General features: G+C 37.0%; 1 protein-coding gene across 3 annotated transcripts; it reads right to left on the bottom strand.

Moving 5' to 3' along the window:
* Positions 1-67: 67 nt before the first annotated feature.
* unc45b (unc-45 myosin chaperone B) lies at positions 68-8,263 on the bottom strand. Of its 3 annotated transcripts, none has more exons than XM_038270971.1 (20): positions 8,106-8,263; positions 7,365-7,526; positions 7,248-7,284; positions 6,985-7,160; positions 6,753-6,842; positions 6,478-6,645; positions 6,203-6,368; positions 5,921-6,091; positions 5,666-5,837; positions 4,358-4,658; positions 3,268-3,362; positions 3,019-3,160; positions 2,558-2,698; positions 2,340-2,467; positions 1,943-2,009; positions 1,593-1,706; positions 1,265-1,380; positions 1,020-1,137; positions 777-932; positions 68-680 (listed from the first exon to the last, which is right to left on the bottom strand). In XM_038270971.1, the coding sequence occupies exons 2-20, from the start codon at positions 7,524-7,526 to the stop codon at positions 408-410; spliced, it is 2,793 nt and encodes a 930-aa protein (XP_038126899.1). In that variant the 5' UTR covers positions 8,106-8,263; the 3' UTR covers positions 68-407. The 3 variants fall into 3 exon arrangements, with proteins under 3 accessions (XP_038126899.1, XP_038126900.1, XP_038126898.1); XM_038270972.1 differs by lacking the exon at positions 8,106-8,263 and adding an exon at positions 7,876-8,034; XM_038270970.1 differs by lacking the exon at positions 8,106-8,263 and having other exon boundaries at positions 7,365-7,547.
* Positions 8,264-17,105: the final 8,842 nt, after the last annotated feature.

The raw sequence follows: 17,105 nt of genomic DNA, 5'->3' as shown, positions 1-17,105 counted from the left end.
TAACTACTGTTTCCAAGTACTGCAAATTTAGTTTTGTTTGCTTGCTTTTTCTTAGGAAATCAAATTATTTAAAAACTAATTTTTTATATATTTTAATGATCTGTATTATAAGTCAAATCCAATGTCAAATTTGAAATAAACAAATCAATTTAAAAAAAAGAAAAACACAAAAACCAGTTACAAATCAGCACAAACAGGAGCCAGAAATGTCCCCAAACACACAGATACAAGTGTAAGAAAAGAAGCTGCACTGAAAAAAAAAATCAATAAAAAACAATACAGTTGTTTTTCTGATATCTAGTCACAGATTGATAAGGTCTATTTGAATAAAATTTCTGTTTTTAACAGAGGAAATAAGTTAGGAAATAAAATGTCTTTTGTTGTGGTTTTGGGCCATTTTCAGCAGCTTAGGAAGGACTAGAGAAGGGTTTGATCAGACCGAGATCCATGGCCTTGACCAGACATGTGCGTGCCACGTCGATGGGATCCTGTCTCTTAGGATTGTCCTCTGCTTTTCCAATCACACTGAGGATTTCCAGCATTTCACTCTTGATTAGTTTTTTGGCCAGCTCCATGTCATCGGAGCAGAGCATGTTGTAGACTATCACCAGACCTCTGTGCTGGATATTCGGGTTGGTATGGAGACATAACCTCTGCAGGATCTCCAGCCACTGTACTGTCTGTTTGAGAGGAAACAGACACTCAGTTTGCATCTGACCAGCGGATTCATAGTAAATAGTAAATGTATAGTAAAAAAAGATTAGAGTTGAACGTACCACACGGGTCATTTTAGTACAAAGCTTTTTCTCAGCAGCAGTGATCATGGCCAAACCTCCAGCTGCTGCTATCTGAAGTTTTTCATCATCTTCTCCGCAAAGCAGCACCAGCAACTTCAGTTTATCGTTGCCATCTTCAAGGTAACGAGCTTGAACCTAAAACAGTAAACAGTCTTGTTTACCTTAATTTTGCATTCACCATGCATGCATAGACGTTCACAATGTTATGCAATCTGTTCTCACCTCTTTGCATGTTACCAGATTGCACATGCATTCAGTGGCAGCCAGTTGGATCTTTTCATTCTCTTCAAACATGTGGTTCTCGATCTCTGGTAGAGCTTTTTCTTTTACCAGTTTTATCCTGAAAGATAAGCAAAGGTTGGACCACAAGGAATGCAGCCGAGTTACGTTTGGGAAGTGATCGATTGATCTATTTTTATTAGTTTATGTGAGGCAAACACAGCTTCACTGAACCTTGGAAATGTTACCTCAGCTTTTCACTAAATCCAGCCAAGTTGGTTAAACCTCTGAGAGCCTCATAGTTCTCTGCTCCCTCTTTGTCTGTATGCAACAAGCTGACTAGAGGACGTATCACTTCATACACCTGTAAACAAGGAAAGCTGATATTTAAATTTTTTTTTCAAAAGAAGAACTGCTTCCAATGTGCAGAAACAATTCAAAAGAGTGGAAATTGGATAAATAATTTCAACAATAAGCAAATCAACTTAAATCTGTTGTTTGAGCGACTCATAAAAATGAAAGAACTAAGTAAAAGTTAAAGAGGTATAAAAAGAAAAAGAAAGTTGAGAGTCTTACTCTCTCTCCAGGGAAGGCAATCTCTGGGTTGGAGACAGCTGCTATTTTGGCGAGTGCAAAGCTTGCTTTCACCTTTCCTTTTTCTGTACCCTCAAGAGCAAGAGGTATCAAGGCCTGTGGACATAAGAAATCATACATGTTCAAGATCAGTAAGAGACACATAGTGGTTATACAAACATTAAAGGTAGTTTAAGGAAGTTCTTTTAACAAAAGAGAGAAGTACTCATGTCTTGTTCCTCAGCAAAAGCAAGAAGTCTTGGTTTCATTCTTTATCTATTTGATAAATGTTATTCTTTGGAAGGGTTTGCTTTTTTTATTTTAAATCAATGGTAGGTATACAAATGACTCACCTTCCCCCCTCCTTGGGCCACTATAGTACCACGATCTCTAGGATCATCTGCCAGTGCCAAGAAAACCCTAAAGATTGGACGTTTTAGCAAAAAAAAATCTGTTATATCTAAGTAGATGCAAAGCCAAATTAAGCTGTCCACATGACCTGAGCATTAGGCAATTAACAGCAGCAAACATCAGCTGGGATTTAATATTTTAATTCAACACAAAGTAATGCATGATTGTGAAATTAAAGGAAAAACAGTCTAAAATGTAAGGTAGTATTTATGCTTTAACAGAGGGGAGTAACACTATGAGCATTGTTATTAAAAATAGAGTAAAATAACCACAAAATTATTTTAAGCACATGGTTTGTGGGCTTTTCTCTATAAAAAGCAGTACATCTTTACTTCTCACCTTGCCAACATCTCCTTGGTCTGATCGGTCAAGATAGCGCTATCTGCTTTGACCATAACAGCAAGAGCGGAAGTGACTCCAGCTTTCAGCAGCCGTTTTACTCTCCTTTCAATAAAGTCTTTCTTGTCCTGAAGGAAAGGGAAACATGTTTGCATGGTTAATTCATGCATGTAGGCATGCAAATGATGTATTTTACAAATCAACTGTAATGATTTTACCTTGGGGTGTTGCTCAGGAACATGCTGTTTCGAGAACTTGGCCAGCTGAACCAGCTCTGGGATGATTTCTTTTTTATCGTAGCTGTTGGTGCAGTTAACCAGAGTGCAAGCAACTGCATATAAGATTGTCTTATCCCTAGACTGATATTAGAGAGGAAAAGCAGAGGAACTAATTCTGTTAGAATATATTTTGTATGAAGCTGTCAGGACATAATAGATGAAGAATTTACTTCATCATTTGTGAATATCTGAGGCCGTTTAGTTAATTATCCCATGTTAATTATCTCATGGTTTTACTATAGGAATTCCACAATTAGCTTCAAACATTAACGTCACATAATACAATGATTTATTTTAGAAAAAAAAATACTTTTAATTATTATAAAAAGGAAACTAGAACTTTATGATTCATTAAGAGTTTAAAAGGGTTCGGTATATAAAGCATATTCTCAAATCTTTACCTTTGCCAGATCAAACATGGCTTTCATTGCAAGCTCATCTTCCACAAAGTCATCTTTAACATCTGCATCATTAGTCAGATAGGCAAGACCCTCGATAGCCCACTTCCTTGTTTTTGAATCAATCTGAGGGTTACAAAGCCACCTTGCAAAATAGAAAAAGAAAAATCAGGTGGTGTTACATTTGTTTTTACTATTGTTTTCAACAGACCTATTTTGATAATGTTTCATTAAATCTGTGTGAATACTAACTTTCTGCATTGCTTGGCCAGCTTCTCTGTGGAGCCCTCAGCAAACTGCCTTAAGGCGTAATCATCACCTCCAGCTGAACCCAGTTTACAGAGACCCTGCAGGGTAGATGGACATGTAAACAGACAAAACACAGTGATTTTCTTTAAAAAAAAAAAAAAAAAAAACAGCCTCCTGCAAAAGTATTCACACCCCTTGAGGCTTCTCACAGTTTTATTGAAATATTTCATACCTCTGTGTATGTTATTGGGATCTTATACTATGCATATTTGTTTAGCAGAAAGAAAATATTCCACAATTTCATGCCTGTTAGAAATGCACTCTCCTGCCTTTACAGCAGCAAATCTTTAGGGGTTTATCTCTAAAGCCTTTGCAAGGTAAAAACAAAAGATTTTCCCCATTCCTTTTCATCATCAGCCATACTGGATGAAGTACCTGTGAATTTTCAGGTATGTTTTCAGGTTCTGGTTTGCATATAGCTCCCATCTATGATCAGTCCATTATAGCACTTTAATGTGCTATTATATAAACCCTTCCACTAAAGTTTTGGCTTTGTTTAGGGTCAGTGTCAGGGGTAGCTGGCAGGTGAACCCCGACCCAGTCACGTTTGGCAGCAGCAAACAGGTTTTCCTCCATATTAAGCTCCATCTTTCCTGCCTGCTGTAAAATAGAGCATCTTTACAGTATGATGCTTCCAATATTGTGTTTCATTGTGATAATGGTGGTTTCATGATTTCAAGCATCACCACAGTTTTGAGTTTTCCGTTTAGCCCAAAAAGTTCCGCTTTGATCTCATCTGACTTCCTTATTCCACTTGTTTGCTGTGTTCCCTACAGGGATAAGCTAACTTGGGTACATCTCATGGCTTTCTTCTTTTCACTTTAGTAAAGGGCACTTTTACTGAACTAGTAGTAGTTTTCATCCCTTTTAGATTCCTGTTTGATAAAAAAAAAATCCATGCATTAAGTTCCTTTACTTTATAATTAAGTGATATTATGTTTCAATCTATGATGTCATGGTTATAAATTGGAAAATTTTATATTTTTGCAAAACACTGCAAAAGCTGCCCCTCCTCTGGTCTTGGTACACTCACCACCAGGGCACGGATTTTAATCCTCTCGTTCTTGGTCTTCTTGTAGATGTCCTTGAGCAGCGACACGCCGTTGGTGATGAAGAAGGTGGCGCGGCTCATCTTTGTGGAAGCATGGATCAGAGCCTCGACTGCAACCATCTGGTCCACTTCCCGTTCTGAGCCACACAGCGCCACCATCATCTCCATGACGCCCTGCTGTCCCACCAGAGAGTTGCCGACATCAAAGGGACCCTGCAGCAGTCCTGAGATGGTGTTGATGGCATGAAGCGTCTTGTCCATGTTGTTGGGATCAATTTTAGATCTGTTGCAAAGAAGTAGAGAATTTTGGTAATGAAAAGCAATAACAAATTAACTTGATCTTCTCTTATTTATTGTTAATGAGTATGCTAATACATTAAAATAGTTTTTTTTAGTGGAAGAAATTTGTTTAAAGTGTCAGAATACACATACTCCCACCTTTGTAGATTGAGCAGCATTTTTAGGCTCACTGGTTCAAAAACAAATATCCCAAGGTCACCACCACATCTTCATAATGACTATTAGATGCTATTTACATGCCAATTAGTTGGTGTAAAAAGTCTCCTCTGTCCTTTCAGTGTGAGGGCCTGATCCTCTTTCCCTAGCCTTACATCTTTAACTTATAAGATATTTGAGTAAAAACAGCTGAAGCAAAAAATACTGAATATAAGTGATCACTTGGACTTTTCATTTGGCAAAACTGAAAATGTGTCAAAGAACGTTGTCCTCTTCTTTTTAACAGCATTCAGTTTGAAAACATAAACCCTGTTAAAAAACCTCTAGGATTAGTGGAAATGAAGGACTCTTGACAATCAGGAGAGGATGTTGTATGATAAATGGTCACAGATCTCACTCTGACTTTCAGTAAGAAAAAAAACTTGCAAATACAGGAGTTTTGTGATTTTTGAAAAGACTTACTCTCTCTACTTAAAAAAAAAAAATGCACAGCCCCATACCCGCTCCTGAGAGGGAATGCCTATTAAACACGTGCGAGTGCAAGCAGGAGCCCTTTTCTCCTCGTGCACGCTCTGTTTAAAAGTTGCTGTTTGCATCGTTCATACAAGCTTACTTTCGAAAAGAAGATTTGCAATTTTTCCACTATGTCAAACTCATCACCTGTAAGTGAAACTTGGGACGAGCACATAGGACATCCTTATGTAAACATATCACCAGAATAATTGACAACAAGGAGGACCACTTATTTTGATGATCCACCAGGAAAAGTAGTATTCTCCACTATACCTTTAATTACCACACCCCCCATAATGTTGCCCACATTTTAACACGTACTTGATATATTCATCACAAATCTCCCTGAAGTTGGTTCTCTCTGGATCACACTTCAGGTCGTCATAGAGCTTGTTGAGAAGCACGCTGGCGATCAGCTGTGTGTTCTCTGTCAGAGGGAGCTGATCCGGCAGCTCAGAAACCTGACCGCAGACCTTTAGGATCTTCTTCAGCCCTGTAAAACAAACGCATCGAATCAAGAAAACTGAGCCTCACCAGGAGAACGCAGAGGATGTCATATGGAGCGATTGGGCTGACCGTGATCGATAGTGAAGAGGGTCCTGGAGTGATCTTTCTCTTTCTTGTCTTTGCGAGGGACATTCTTAGTCAGAAGGTTCAGCGCCTGGTCTCTGCCGTGGCCTGAAACCTTCTTATTGGCTATCATCTCCAGGAGGGCAAGGAGAATGGTTTTCAATTCTTTAGCTGCATCTGCGGTGAAGAAAATAATATTATTTAAATTAATAAAAGACATGAAAATGACAGAATGACTGTCAGGTGTTGATCTAACTTTGTGCTCACCAACAAAATATTTGATCTTACCCAAAACTAAAGATGCTTCCTTCCCATAATCCCTTGTGTCTCCACCAGTGAGAGAGTAATTGATGCACTGGAAGAGGTTGCATGTTGCCAATGCAATTTCTTCATTGTCCAGCGCCATGATGCTGCAGATCTTATCAACTCCCATCATATTTACAATGGCCATCGCCTGTTAGGAAGGGAGATACACTGATTTACTGAACTGAAGGACTATAGTTGATACAACTTCTCATGTGTTTTGTATTTTTCCTCCTATTTTGGCCTTCAGCGTGTCATACCCGAGCTTTGTGTCCAGTGCACATTCCTGAGAGAGCTCGGACGGCAGCGAGGATCATTTCTGGTTTCCCGGTCTCCACCATGTTCAGCAGCAGAGCCACCCCATTGTTCTGGAAGATTCTCTCTGCTCCTGCATCTTCTCTTGACAACACAATCAAGTTGTTGGCTGCCTGGAAGTAAAAAGAACTGACCCATCAAGCAAATCCACAAATGAAATGAATCTTGAAATAACAACAGTAAGTTGGTTACATTTCCGCTAAAAGCAGGAAGTACCTACTTTTTCCTTTTTTTCTTTGTCCATTTCCTCATCCAGGAGGATGTCAAACATGTCCTGAACCCTTGAATCTGTAGAAAATGTTGTCTTGAGCTGAAAACACAAAATAAATTCATAAGTTCTAGCTCTTTTCATTTTCTGTACCGTCACAAAAGCAAACTTTAGTGTCATTTCTAGGCTCTTTGGTTTTATGCAGGAATTCGTTTTTTTTATTTGTGTTCATAACAAATTATACCTTGGCCTGGATTTCTGCTCCTAGTCTACGGAGAGTCTCCAGGAAGGTCTTGTTCTTTGGTTCAATGGTGGCACATCGCTGCACATCTTTGAAAGCCATGTCCAGTTTTCCCAGTTTCTCTAAAGCTTGGCAGCGGCGGTACAATGCTTTAATATCAGATGAATCCACATCAATTGCTGTGAACCAGTGAAAAAATAAATAAGAAATGGCCAATTCTAAAACAATTAGTTTGTCATGCATTGTTTCCATGTTTATTACTTTACCTTTCGATGCATCCGATACTGCATTGGTATAACTTTCCTGCAACATTTACAGTAATTAGAATAAAATTCCTACTAATCTCGCCTATTGTGCATTCATTTTTGTTCCAATCTACGTACCTTTTTCAGGTAGCATGCGCATCTGTTCCTGTAAATCACAGCCTTCACTTTTTTGTCTGTGCACTCCTTCAGGGCGTTGGTGTAGCACTCTATGGCCTTATCAATGTCTCCAGCCTGAAAGTGTTTGTTTCCCTCATCTTTTAACAGGATTGGATCACCCATCTGACAAAAATCCAGATTCATAGTTAGGGAAAGAACAAATCACATAAAGCTTTGTTAGGCTTCGAATCTGGAGGAGAAAGATCAAAACTTAATTAGTATTTTAACATTATTTGCCGATAAAAGCAAAGATAAATGTCTTAAGTATGAGTATAAGACATTTAAATAAGGCCAAATTCTTTAAATAAACTAAATGCATGAACATATTATGACAATCTATTCAATCTGTAGATATCAATAATAGGGAATTGAGGTAGAACCCATTCAGAATGGCCCCGTACCTAAAGGACATTAATCCCTATCTCTCATTAAGACCATATCTAATGAATACCATGTTATATATTTTTCTCACCGTTGCACAGCTCTTTCCTGACCTCGGGGTCCAGAAGCAAATGGCCACACACGTGTTATCTCCTACTTTAAATGGCCTCCCTTCAAACCTTATTTGGGCATCATTTTAAACCAGCAGTGTGAGCCTTACAATGAAAGCTCATTGCTAAGTGAAAGACATACCACCGATCTTCTAATACTTCACTACCCTGAGTACACCTAATAAAAAAAAAAAAAAGTCTGCTACTGTACCTTCAACTTGTGCTTTGTCCTCTGTTTTTAGGGTCTTTTAAATTCTTTTCTATCCAAAGCAGATAATCCAAGCTTGCAGTCTCAAGTAGTTTGATCAGCTCTTTCTCTCTTTTCGAACCTAACCACCACTTATGCCCCCGTTTATATTTATACCGTATCTCAGTGAGGGGGGAGAGGACATAGGTGGACCAAACACAACACAGAGGGCATGTTTCCAAAAACATACAAAGCCACATGGAGAACAGTTTCGTATTCCAGGTTGGTATAAATCATAATAAACCTCACTTTTCCTGGTAGAACAAATGTTTTATTTATCAGTTTAATAATGAAAAACTTTCTTGAAACACAGTAAGAGAAGTTTGTGTGACCCCTTGAAGTTGGTCTGCTCCTGATAAGGTCTATTTAGGGAGCGGACAGCTGAGAACTCACCAGCAAATGCTTGATGGACTAGAAGGGGGGTGTAAGGGTGGGTAGGTGGACACGCTGGAGGGGGGACTTGACAGCTGAGGCACCAGGAGTGACTGGTAGCTTCTGGAAAGAATATGATTTACCACAACAGAAGGAATTAAACAATACATTTTGAATAATAGAAGTACAATGGGTTATAAATTAGACCCCATAAGTGGCATTCGAATGTCTTGAATTACAGTTTAATTGAAAAACACTAATTTATAAAAAAAAATGTTTCTCAGGGACTTAGAACAGCTCACATTTTACTGATATGAAATAAGCAGAAAATTATGAATAGGATATAGTTTGAGATCTCTTTTTTTATAACATTCATACTTCTTTTTGGCAAACAGTAATTTCCAATTCTGAATGTTGGATTTAAACTTCTGCTTTTCCTGCTTAAACTGCTCATAAAACAAACAGCTGCAATGATTTCAATGTGTCTCCAGAGTCTACACCTTTAAAGGAGGTAATATCCTTCTAAGGGTGAGGTTTCTCTAGAACCACGCCCTTTTAAAGGACGTTAACAAGGTTCTAGTTCATTTATGGCCTCATTTCCCCCCCCAAACTTCTTATCCTGATTTTTAGAGTTTATATTATTATTATTTTGTAGTGTTTCTTTCCATGAACCTGACATTAACCATAGTCTCTGGGTTTTGTTTGTCACTGAAGTCATGGCTGAAGGATGACCATTTAAGACACTTAATACAAATATTTAAAAGTTGTTCCAATATTTGATATTTGGTAAAAAAAAAAAATAAAATGTCTTGTAATGTGTGCAAAATTTTGGCAGAAACTGAAAACCATTGAGGCTAATGAGGATCATTCACAGGATCTTCAAGCATGACTAAAATTTGCTGCCTGTAAGTATTGGGAACTTTTCCGACTTATCTTATCTATTGACCACCAAACATAGACACCAGAACCTGATGATGCTTTCGTGGGATTGTGCAAGGATAACGGGGTTTAAACAAGGGATGCTTGGATGAATTTACAGGTGATTTGTTTTTTTTGTTTTTTATAAACAACATAACTTAACTTTATCTAACGGACAATGATGCTTCTAAGAACACGTGCTGCCTATAAAATTTTTGTATCCTGTAAAATGAAAATAAAGCTTTTCTTCTTCCACTTTGCATTAGATTAATACCAAAATCCTTCATCCTCTGGGCTGGTATTGATCTCTAATAATAACATTGCCTTTATTGCTGACAACTGATATTTACAGATATCATACATTCTTCTATCCTTTGGACACCATGAAAGATCGACCACAGTGCTGACATCGCTTCTCTGCTTCAGGTTAGCACCCACAAACATTACCCAATAAAAAGCAAAGTGCTGATCTCCTCCACTTCCCCTCCTGATACAGAAAACAGCAATACTAGGAAATAAATATCGTTTTTCAATATTTGCCCAATTTTACTTAACGAATGAGACCTGATGTGCTTAAAAATGACTGACATTTGCCAACATCAATATTGATACTGATATATATCACAATGTTTCTTATGTTCACTTTAATCTGTTGACCTTTGAGTGTAGTCATTATAATTCTGGTCTCTTGTGTATGAATGGATGTAATGTGTAGATATCAACCTGCAGAGGGACAAGCAGATCGACAAAGGAAAGAAACGCTATGGACTATAATGTTTTACATTTTCAAACACTGTTAATTTGCTCTGTAGGATGCACTGCTTTAAAATAAAGGTGAGGCCTCAAAATCTAGGTACACTGTTAATGGTAGTGGCAGTATTGGGCTGTATGCTTGTAATGTGCAAGTTTATCACACTAAGTGTGTGCAATAATGAAAGAAAACTGCAAACTCTTCAACAGTGTTCCAACTGGACGATGATCCCAAACACACCTAATAAGTAATATTGAAAATTGAATAATTACAACTGGCTTTATATTTTTGAACTGCCAATAATCTGAAACCCATAATAAAGTGTTTAAACTTTGCATGAAAAAACAACCAATTTAAATAAACACTACTCTTTCTGGTAGCAAGGTGCTTAATGACAATCCAGAATTACTCCAAAAACTTATTGATGTTTCAGGCAATGTGTCAGCTCTCTACAACTTGGTAAGGGATCATTAAGTAAATATCAGTGCTGGGATGTTTGTTTACATTTGAGCCTGTACATGTGTCATCATCACGCTATCCCTAGCAGAAAAGATTACCATTTTGGCCTGTGTCTCCAATTAATGCTTTATAACTGGAGTTCCCTTTAGGATCAACTGTGTATTTTTCAGTTTAAATAAATATAATTTATAAAACAATTGCAGCCACATGTTGTGTCATCATTTAACGTTAGAAAAATGGGTCAATGCATCTTTAAAAGTCCAGAATTCACACTTATGCCCATTCTGATTGTATGTAAACATATTATACTATATATATATATATATATATATATATATATATATAGAGAGAGAGAGAAGGAGAGAAAATCTATATTTGCATTCAATTTCTTTTTTTCAGGATGAACACATCGACTTTGTTACTGCACAACTCAGCTGCTATGCCATATAACCACCACAAGAGGGTGACCTTTGCCCATCCCTTTTAATAATAATTTAACTTTATTGATCTCACGTTGGAGACATTTAACTTTGCTTTTAGCACATCAGTTCGGGGAGCAGTGGGCTGCCATTGTGCGGCTACCAGGGAGCAGTGTGGGGTTAAGTGTCTTGCTCAGGAATCCAGGGTGGAGGCTGTGGGGATCATCCGGGTACCTGCAACCTTCTCAGAGCAGAAGCAAACTGCTCCAACCAATAGGCCAAACCCACTTCTTATCTATTAGGGATAATAATATACGGTAACTATTCTGCTCATTAGGGGTTATCTCATTAACTTATTAACTAATTCTTTGATTTAGTCATGCAGTAACAGTTTTTCATACTTTAAAACTTTTTAGACGTTGAGGAAAAATCATTCTTTTTATCTGAGTTTATCACTGATTACCTGCCATATAGGACTTTGTGATCAATGTATATACAAAAAGGTCAACTTCATATGACTTGCATCTTTCATAAGGAGTGAGAGGGTAGAAGACTGCTTCTCTGATGAGAAACCTGCAAACATTACCATTTGCATTTCTCCAGAACCCACCACAAACTAAATCCCATTTTCTCACAACACAGTAAACTCATGGCTCTTAGGGCAAATGGGGGAGACTAATCAATGGACCCGTTTACTGTTGTGATCAAAATTATTTTTCAATAAAAAAAACTTGATACACTCGACATGAGTTTTTATGGCGCCCATCCCAGGAGTCACAGGGTGTAGTCACCAGTCTTCCCTAAGGCCATACACAAACATGCAGAGTTACAGCGGACAAAGAATGGCCAACTAACCTGAAGTGTGTAAGCTGCACAATAAGTTTAAGGAATGTTTATAAAACTCATACATGTCATGGAAGAACATGCATATAAGACCTATAGTTAATCTTTAGAACATACATAGGAAATCAGCCACCATAGTTTTCAGCAGTTTTTACATATAGTGAAGAAAAAAAACATTTGTTTTACTAAAAAGTCTATAAGATTAAAAAATACAACCCACATTAAATGTGTTGATAAAATGTCTATGTGTTTAACATCATGCACTTTAACCACATGGTCTTTGTAAAGAATATCTCATTTTATCAATGCATGACTTCACTCTTTTACTTTATGTTGCTGCCATATCCTCATAAAAAGAGACTTTAGTAGAGGGAACTACTGTAATCTTTTATGACATTTTAGACATCATGTCATTTTGCTATGTTAGTTTTATTGGGTTGGTTTGTTGGTCTGTTCTGCTGGTCAGTTGAGTGTGTGGGTTGGATTGTTGGTATAAACAAAGACAAAATGTCATTTCTTCTATGGTTCTATTTATAATCTGTTTTACCAAATGAGACCTATGGAAAATATATAATACATTTGATTAAGATTCACCTATATTTGCATGCTAACTATAAAGCAGATAAAAAACACTATTTTATGTTTGTTTAGTTTGCATTTGTTAGTTTTCTCAAATTAAAGTTGGACATCTCTAGAATTTCATTTGAAGGAGGGAGGTTCATGTTAAAAAGTGCTGAGTGTTTGCACAATTGAATTGATATTAAAATGGTGTCATTTATCCAAACAAAGAATGCTTGTATACTTAATTTAATAACTTTATGTGGAGGTGTTTTCTTTCATCTCTATTTCACACAAAGGAGACAAACATAAATGAATAGTAGCCTTAGCATTTCCTTATCGCCTTACTATTTCAGTGGGCAAATAAAACTGTGCACAAACATTTATAAATTTATAAGAAAATTAAGCAGTTTTATTTTTTCTTTATATATATATACATATTCTAACATAATTGCTAGCCAAGTGCGTGTTAACCTTTCAAAATGTCTTTAAGATTAAAGCACTAGACAATTTGTATTCTAAAAGATAAAAATGTAGAAGTTTAACAGGAAGGTTACTTTGAGGGCAAATAGAGGGAGAGGGGGTATGAATAATAAGTTTTACTTCTTCATACCTCTTTTCAGACAATCTACATTAATCGTCATTTCTCTGGCTGTATATACCAACAGGTTTATTTGATGGAGGGTTTTGTTTCTATATATTTTAAGGTGAATTTAGTTTGTTTAGAAATTGATGTTTGTTTGATGTTAACTAGTCTCTTTTTGTGTGTATTTGGTTGATTTATTTATTGTTGTTTGTCAAAATTTCTTATTAATGGTCTGAAATAAATTCCTTTTCATTTCAAGGATATAAGTTATCTAAATGGGCTTTTCATCAGGTAAATGTGCCATTTAAATAATAATAATCAAGCAATATCCAAAACATCTGATCTCGTATCATACCCAAGAAGTGATGAAGATTCTCATCTACACAGATGGAAAAAAAAACATCCGCTCTGCAAAGGCCTTGGCTTCTAGAAAGATACTGGAAACAAGCAGGCCAGGCTTGTCCCTTGGGAAAATGTTTATCTGTTTTTCTGCCGCACTGCATTAAACATTCTAAAACAACAATCCTAATGTGATATTGTAACAGTCTAATATCAGTAATATAGGCTGTTATAGCTTGAAATGGAGCTGACAATTTGCATGAACTTCTGTGAGTAGAATAATTGTCAAAAAAAACAACAACAATAAATCATCAACTTATACAACAACAACTTATTAAATTTTTTCAAAGAGAATATTAGTTTTCTGCATGTTTATGGAAGGCATTAGAGGAGCATATTTGAAATTTAAACATACATTTCCATCCAACACAAATAGAAAAATTCAAACTTTGTCCTTTTGGATTATAACTCCAACACATGATGTAAAGAACGAAATATTATATTCCTACTGAAATCACCTCAATCTACCACTGATCTTGTGTCATGAAGAGCTGTTCTCTTTTTCTTGTGTTGCAAAATCTGCCCGCACAAATCAAAAAATCAGCTGGGAGGCAGAGAAGGCTTCTTAATTAGAGGAAATTACTGGGTTGCATTGCACCTCATATGAGCAAAAGGATGTTAAGCTTATAAAAATTAATTCTGTGATTAGAAATTGTTCACACTCTTGCAGAAGATCTATGTTTACAACCTTTACCCATTATCTATGTTTTTAATCATCTTCTGTCCAGTTTTATTTTTAATTCAAAAATACTTTATTGAATCCAAAGGGAAATAAATTTTGTTGTAACTCTTGATTTTGTTTTTTTGACCAGTTGTTGTAGATGTTGTCTTGTCAATCTCTGATCCACCCAACAATAATAGTCACCAGACTACCATCCTCACAGTACTGTCTGCCTTGTCTAAATGACAGTGGGTTAACTGAAGAAGGTGTATGATGGCATCTTCAACTCTAACGCCATGATGATAAACAAACTGCAGGGGGTCCTGGTAGCTGCTTGCCTGTTTGCTGTGGTGAACCAACAGAAGTCTCTCTAGGACCTTCATGATGGGGGATGTCATGGCAACAGGTCTGTAGTCATTTAGGACTGTTGGGTGACTTTTTTATTTATTTTTTTTTTGGTGCTGGAACAAGGAAGGAGGTCTTCCTCCACCTCACCGGCACTGTCTCTTTGGTCAGGCTAAGGTTGAAAATGTGATGTAAAATCCCATAGAGTTGCTCTGAATTGGCCTTCAGGCTGCTGGGGCTGACAGCATCAGGACATGACTTATTATGATTCAATCTCTCTACTTGCATCTTCACTTAACTTCCTGAGACAGAAAGGGTGAAATGAAAGGAGCACTTCTAGAAGCATGAAGACAAAACATTTGAGGTGTGTGAGAGAAGATTTGATCAAAGGATTACAATATATATATAAAAGATGAATTTACCAAGCCTAAACTTAAAACACAGTACCTGGAAATCATGTTTATTTAAGAAATATTTAAAATGCCTGGAGGACTTAGGAGCCAACTAACATCAGTTAAGAAGGTGCTTGAAATGTTTGCTTTGAAAGAAACATTGGATTAGGGATTTGTGTTTTCCTGTCACTGAAAACGGCAAACATGGTTGTTGCTTTTAGTCATCTATCTGGATCCTCAAATGGCTCACATCAAAGCTCTTATCTGACAAACCAAATGGAGCTAAAGTTAATAAAATAAGCCAATCTGAAACTGTTTCATCACCCGAGCCTCTTGCCAATCCCAAACCCAGAACTCTTGGTTCTTTATAAGAAGAGTGCCAGATATCTGATAGGGTTTAGGGAGAAACTAGGCCAGCAGGAAACTGCAGTTTTCCATTTGCTCTGAGAACAGCTCAGCGGACACAGACAGACGCATTGTGAATGTGACTCCATTGATTCCTTAAAGCCAAAGAAAATGTATCAAGCATCCCTGTAACAGTAACTCTAAAGATTAAGAAACAAGGGGAGGCTTTAGAAAAACAACAGACTATGTACATTTCATCTAAGTTGTCAGTGATGGCTGTAAAATGAAGATAAATATTTAAATGCTCAAAGGCTTTCTTTTATTTTGAAATAAAACCTGCAGATACTTCATCAGAAACTTTACTAATGTCTATTCAGGAAATGTCAGAGCTGACTCTACTGCTCAGGAGACTAAGATCTCACAAATTGACCCATCAAGGTCTAAATATTTTATAGTATTATATACCTCATCAACCTTGTTAATAGCCTATTATTGTTTTATGCATAAATGTACAATTAGGTTTTGCTTTGGGTTGTTCAAGCTCTTATAAAAAAAAACATACAGACTCTGTTTTTGACAGATTTTATGAGGCGTGTCTAGTTGAAGCATAGGCATTACCTAAGAGATATCCATCTCTGAATACTCTTTCTTGTTTTAACGTTAATCATGCTTTCAGTGATTCCCAATTCTCATCAATGCCAGCTAAATCAGTATTGATAGAAAAACACATTATATGGCATATATGTGGTATTTTCACTTTTTCTTTACGATTAAAATCTTAAATGCGTTATGTATATTGGCCTTCAGCTCTCAATGCTTTAAAGATTTTTTTTTCTGAGTATACATCTATCATCTCAGCATATTCTTTCTTGCAAGACAGTTCAAGCCTTGCCAGATTAGAGGTCCAGCATTTCTTGAACACTGATTTTAGAGATTTGACACAGATTTCCAAATAGGTTTAAGTCTGGACGTTGAATGGGTCATTCCACCAAAGACATGTATTTTGATCCAAACAAGGTTTACTGTAAAAATTCACCAATCTTACAATTCTTTCATAAATACAATTGTTGTTATCCAAAGACTCTCACACTCTGCATCTTTGGCTGCTTTTCTGATTAAAATGTTTCCTTTCAAATCAGTTGTTTTCTTTTTTATATTGATCTAAGACATTAAAATAATAACTGAATACAATATTGTTATAAATATAGGTGAATAAATACATTTGGAGACACTGCACTCAGGCAACAGAAGCGGATGACTCTACTGAATTCAATTCAATTCAGTTTATTTATATAGCGCCAATTCACAACACATGTCATCTCAAGGCATTTTACAGTTCATGCAGTCAAATTAATTCAAAGTTTTCTATCTAAGGAAAACCAGTTGATTGCATCGACTCATTGACTCGGATTCAATCCCTCACACTATGCTTGTAGCGACAGTGGAGAGGAAAAATTCCCTTTGAACAGGAAGAAACCTCCAGCAGAACCAGGCTCAGTGTGAGCGGCCATCTGCCGAGGCCAACTGGGGTTCAAGGAGACAGAAGCAGGGATACAAAAAGCAACTGTAAAAGGTGGCCCAATCCAGAAAACACACAGCCAGGCAGACGAGCTCTGAGCCAACTACCATGTCAGAGGATTAAGAGAGCACATCCAGCAACTCACAGTCAAAGAAACAGGACTACACTGGAAAAACAGGCCGATCTCCGACATCTATAAACAAAGGTGTTGATGGCATTTCTCTCCAGGATGGAGTCACAGGCAAACAGGAACAGATGAGGCGAAGCTACTATGAGAAAAGGCAGAGAGAGCATAACGATAAACTAACTAACTGCAGAGTGGGAGAATAGAGACAGAATGAAGCAGAAAGATGAAATAGGGGTCCCTACGTCCTCTAGCAGTCTAAGGCTATAGCAG

This window comes from Cyprinodon tularosa, unplaced genomic scaffold (genome assembly GCF_016077235.1).
Source record: "Cyprinodon tularosa strain WSP-4 unplaced genomic scaffold, ASM1607723v1 ctg785, whole genome shotgun sequence".
Classification (NCBI taxonomy): domain Eukaryota; kingdom Metazoa; phylum Chordata; class Actinopteri; order Cyprinodontiformes; family Cyprinodontidae; genus Cyprinodon; species Cyprinodon tularosa.
The sequence above is the reverse complement of the archived record's forward strand: the minus strand, read 5'-3'. Positions and strand labels throughout refer to the sequence as shown.